This window comes from Caloenas nicobarica, chromosome 14 (genome assembly GCF_036013445.1).
Source record: "Caloenas nicobarica isolate bCalNic1 chromosome 14, bCalNic1.hap1, whole genome shotgun sequence".
NCBI lineage: Eukaryota > Metazoa > Chordata > Aves > Columbiformes > Columbidae > Caloenas > Caloenas nicobarica.
The window spans coordinates 5,488,493-5,493,773 of record NC_088258.1 but is presented as its reverse complement, the minus strand read 5'-3'; the positions used below and the strand labels follow the sequence as shown (position 1 = coordinate 5,493,773).

The following is a 5,281-nucleotide window of genomic DNA, read 5'->3' as shown; positions in this document are numbered from 1 at the left end:
ACCCAAATAGACCAAAGGCTCCTTAAAAGGCGGTAGCCAGAGTTAGAAGGCAAGTGCCTGACGTGAAAAGGGTTTTGGGATGCATCTCCAACACCTCTAAACGTTGTCATTCCTTTCAGTGTAGTTTATGCTCGTGTTTTGTTTTGTGCAGGTGAGCTGAGAGACCAAGTGGGGACAGCCAGACCCACAGAGCCACGTGGAGATGGGGACCAGTGTCACGATGGGCAGCAAAAAGAAAACGAGGAGAGGTACTATAAAAAGTGAGAGGAAGGCTCGTCTGTAAGCCAGAGGGACTCCTCCGCACGAGCACCTAACTTCATGACTCCCTCCCCGAGATGCCGGAGACCTGGTGATGTGGGACCAGCCTCAGCCACCCCGGCCTTGGTAGCAGCCCCTGGCCGGTGGTTGCCGAGTACTGTGGGCACCGAGGTCTGCTTTCTCCACAGACGCTTCCCCCCTGTCTCCAAGCCATGAGGAGAAGGGAGAGGCGAGCGAAGCTGCCCAAGAAGCACTAGCCCACGTCTTCCCAGTCCCTGTCCCGCTCCCCTCTTCCAGCAGACCAGGAGCCCCTTCTCCTCGCCGCCCTTCCAGATGGCAGGTCGCCGGTGGGCCGCGACGTCAGCCCTCTGCGTCTGCGTGGCAGCTGTCTCTCTCCTGCACACCGGTGGGGTGCGGGCAGACTGCTGGCTCATTGAGGGGGACAAGGGCTTCGTCTGGTTGGCCATCTGCAGCCAAAACCAGCCCCCCTACGAGTCCATCCCCCAGCAGATCAACAGCACCATCGTGGACTTGCGGCTGAACGACAACAAGATCAAGAGCGTGCAGTACGCCTCGCTCAGCCGCTTCGGCAACCTGACATACCTCAACCTGACGAAGAACGAGATCTCCTACATCGAGGATGGTGCCTTTTCAGGACAGTTCAACCTCCAGGTGCTGCAGCTGGGTTACAACCGCCTGAGGAACCTCACCGAGGGCATCCTCCGGGGCCTGGGGAAGCTGGAGTACCTCTATCTCCAGGCCAACCTCATCGAGTCAGTCACCCCCAATGCCTTCTGGGAGTGCCCCAACATAGTGAACATTGACCTGTCCATGAACAGGATCCAAAGACTCGACAGCAACACTTTTAGGGGCCTAAACAAGCTCTCTGTCTGTGAACTCTACAGTAACCCCTTCTACTGCTCCTGCGAGCTCCTCGGCTTCCTGCAATGGCTGGAGGCCTTCACCAACATGACACGCACGTACGACCGGATGCAGTGCGACTCCCCACCCGACTACACAGGCTACTACTTGTTAGGCCAAGGCCGGACTGGCTACCGCAATGCTCTGAGCATGCTCTCTTCCCTTTGCACCGGTGGCTCCTACACTGTGATCCCTCGTTTTATCCCTCCCAGGTACCAGGTGACCACGGCACCCTCTGAAAGCCCCTGCTCCGAGGAGGACTGCTCCTCTGGTGATGGCACGACCCCACAGTTTTCCCTCTTCACACCCATCGGTGAGACAGAGGTGCGCCCCAACATCCAGGTGAAGCACCTCAACCACAACTCGGCCGTCCTCACCGTGCAGATCCCCTACCCCTTCAGCAAGATGTACATCCTCTCCCAGTTCGAAAATGGCTTCTCCTCCATGATCACCAAGCTCAGGAAGAAGGAGGAGAACATCACCGTGAGCAACCTAGTAGCACAAAGAGATTACACCTACTGTGTAGTCTCTGTCCACCAATACTCCAAGTACAACCACACCTGTGTCACCATCACACCCACCAGACCCAGCCGCAAGGAGCCAGTGCCCACCCCTTCCACTGCCACTCATTATATCATGACGATCCTGGGCTGTCTCTTTGGCATGGTGATTGTCCTGGGCGTTGTGTATTACTGTCTCCGGAAGAGGCGCCAGCAGGAGGAGAAGCACAAAAAGGCTGCCGGGAGCATGAAGAAGACCATCATTGAGCTGAAATATGGGCCAGAAATGGAGACCACCAGCATCACCCAGCTGTCCCAGGGACAGATGCTGGGCGGGGAGACAGTGACCCGCATCCCCTACCTGCCTTCTGCTGGCGAGATCGAGCAGTACAAGCTGATTGACAGCAGCGAGACCCCTAAGGCCACCAAGGGCAACTACATGGAGGTGAGGACAGGTGAACAGCCAGAGAGGCGAGACTGTGAGCTGTCCCTGCCGCCGGACACCCAGAGCTCTGTGGCTGAGATCTCCACCATTGCCAAGGAGGTGGACAAGGTGAACCAGATCATCAACAACTGCATTGATGCCTTGAAATCTGAGTCCACCTCCTTCCAAGGGGTGAAATCGGGGGCAGTCTCCACAGTGGAGCCTCAGCTGGTGCTCTTATCAGAGCAGATCCCCAGCAAGCATGGATTCCTCTCCCCTGTCTACAAGGAAAGCTACAACCACCCTCTCCAGCGGCACCACAGCATGGAGGCGGCCCCCAAACGCTCCAGCACCTCTTCCAGCGGCTCCATACGGAGCCCCAGGTCCTACCGCTCTGAGGGATCGGGCCACAAATCAGAAGCCAAATACATCGAGAAGACGTCCCCCACCACCGACACCATCCTCACTGTGACACCAGCTGCGGCCATCCTGCGGGCAGAGGCGGAGAAGATCCGTCAGTACAGCGAACACCGGCACTCGTACCCTGGCTCGCACCAAGGGGAGCAGCACGACAGCATGGCGGGGCGAAAGCCTTCCATCCTGGAGCCTCTGACTCGTCCTCGCCCCAGAGACCTGGCCTATTCCCAGCTCTCGCCTCAGTATCACAACCTGAGCTACACCTCCAGCCCGGAGTACACCTGCAAACCATCGCACAGCATCTGGGAGCGCTTCAAACTCAACCGCAAGCGGCACAAAGATGAAGAGGAGTATATGGCAGCCGGCCATGCCCTACGCAAAAAGGTCCAGTTTGCCAAAGACGAGGATCTTCACGACATCTTAGACTACTGGAAGGGCGTCTCTGCCCAGCAAAAGTCCTGAGTCCTCACACAACTCGTGACTTAACACACTAACTGGACCAAAAGAAATCCGCAGCAGCTATTTTTATTCAGACTGTCTTTGAAACAAAATAAAATGAAAAAAAAAATAAAAGAGAGAACAAATTATGGAAATCTATAAATATTCTATATAATATATAAAGTGAGATATTGAAATGTCCTCACAGTGGTGAGACATGCACCAAATTTGATCACAAACTTTACAAAACAAACGAACTGTGGAGTGAAAAAAAAGAAGTTTTGTTTCATTTTGATTTTTTTTAAAAAAATAAGAAAAAAAGAAAAAATGGAATATAAAAAGAAAGTGAAAGAGCAGGCAGAGAGCTGAGGTCTGGCGTTTCCCAATATTGCATTGCATGAGTCCTTATTCCGTGATTTTGTGGATTCTTTGTGAACAGTTTGTGTTCTTTCTTCCTTCCCTTCCAAAATCAACAGCAACAAAAACAGCAACAAAAACCAAAAAGAGACCAGAAGGAGATCTATCCTTTGGGCTGTTTTTGCAAACGGAGTCTTCCAGTTTAGACTTTTACCCGGTTGAAGGCCCGTTCACATTTTCACTCACTGAGAGGTTTTACCACACATTGCATTGTAAACCGAAGTCATTAATTGTACAGAGAAAATTTCTATATTTGCAATGTTTGCTGTATAATGAGAAAGAGAGAGGAGAAAAAAAAGCTATACTACATCTACTAAAAATATATATATATATATCTATATTCAGCTGTTTGTACCAGGTTTTAATCATGGATTTTAGAGAAAGAGATGGAGCTTGGTTTGAAGGACTGTTTTGTTGGTTGGTTGGTGGGTGGTTGGTTGGTGGGTGGTTGGTTGGTACGATATTTTGGGGGGAGAGGGAGAGTGTTTGGGTTTTTAAGTGTTTGGTTTTGATTTCTCCCAACAATTGCCTGTGTCTAAGTTCTCATTGCTTCCATGTTCATGGAGAAAAAAAAGGCACATACCCAGAAAGGCAGAATCCTCCACCTTATTCCAGGTGGGAGACCATCACCACCAAGAACAGGGAAGGGGATGAGAAGTGAAGGGTTCTTGCTTGAGCAGGTGCCACCAATCAAGGGGATTTCTCCTGCAAATTGAAAGGTATGTCATGTCCCCCTAAACAGACATGTCTGGAGAGCAGTGATCCTTGGGGTCAGGGGTGGTTTATCCCCTTATCTTGCAAGATGAGGAGCCAGCGATGATTTAGTGCAGAAGCCCTCTTGCCGCTCTCCAAAGAACATCACTGAGAGATGACACTAAACATTTACAGCTTGACCATATTGACAGCACAGGCTCTGGCCCGGGGATCCTGCCCCTCACTCCTGGGACTTCCACCACCCCAAGTCCTGCAGATGTCCTCCATGGACATCTCTGCTGCCAAACAGCTCTGTAGCCTGGTAGGACAGATGCAGTGAGGTGTTGTGGCAGAGATGGAGTTGCCCACAAATTGAGAGAAAACATCATGGCCTATCTAGGAAAATCTTTCTTGGGACTTGCATTGGGAACAGGAGCTGTGGCTGTCTTCCTTGTCCCAGGGCAGACTGTAGGACACAACCTAACCTCCCCAGATAACCCCAAATGAAGCTGCAGCCTCAGGCACTGCCCACAGGCCAGTTCAGCTCCCATTTTCCATGGCTTTGGAGACAGACACCTTGGGGAGCCTCTGAGCAGCCCTTGGGACACCACATCTGGAAGGGAAGGAGGTGGTTTTGTGTCCATGTCTGGTGTCCGCCCAAGCAGCCCCATGCCCCTCAACCATTGCTGGCCAATGCACTTCTAAGACTCAATAGCTTTTTGCTCCACCTCTAAAATACTCACAGATGATGCCCTACTCATGGAGAGAGGAGGAGTAGGAGGGTGTGGAGGTTGTGAAGGCAATCCCAGGCCATGCTGGTGGTGAAAGGACACAATTTTGCCCAGATTAGCTCCAGCTGAGTCACAAGCTTCTGTGTCTCACTAGGGCTGCAGTAGGGTTGGGGGGTGGTCTGTTCCTCCATGGGGTGTGTGAGAGCTCAGTGAGGCAGTGCAGTGTGGCAATGAGCTCCTCAAATGCAGCCCTTTGGGGTCCTGCTGCCTCCCAGAGTCTTTCCCTTGCATCCTGCTCACAAATCTCTTTGGATGGACATCCTTGGTCCTGACAGATGAGCACTAGGGCCCAGAAGCAAACCATATCCCATCCTGTTATTTCAGTATTTCAAAGTGATTTTGACAGGTATTCTTGCAAAAGGTTATGTTTGTTCAGAAAAGAGCTGAGCCAGGAAGACATGGAGCAGGCTGGGAAGTGCACA

At 52.1% G+C, this 5,281-nt stretch overlaps 1 protein-coding gene across 1 annotated transcript; it reads left to right on the top strand.

Annotated features, from left to right (window-relative positions):
* The first annotated feature begins 585 nt into the window (after positions 1-585).
* Positions 586-3,093, top strand: ELFN1 (extracellular leucine rich repeat and fibronectin type III domain containing 1). Its single transcript, XM_065645022.1, has one exon. The coding sequence runs from the start codon at positions 592-594 to the stop codon at positions 2,980-2,982; it is 2,391 nt and encodes a 796-aa protein (XP_065501094.1). The 5' UTR covers positions 586-591; the 3' UTR covers positions 2,983-3,093.
* Positions 3,094-5,281: the final 2,188 nt, after the last annotated feature.

What these genes read in the sequence shown, in the direction of transcription:
- ELFN1 (XM_065645022.1), top strand. Translation starts at nt 592, where the DNA reads ATGGCAGGTCGCCGGTGGGCCGCGACGTCAGCCCTCTGCGTCTGCGTG.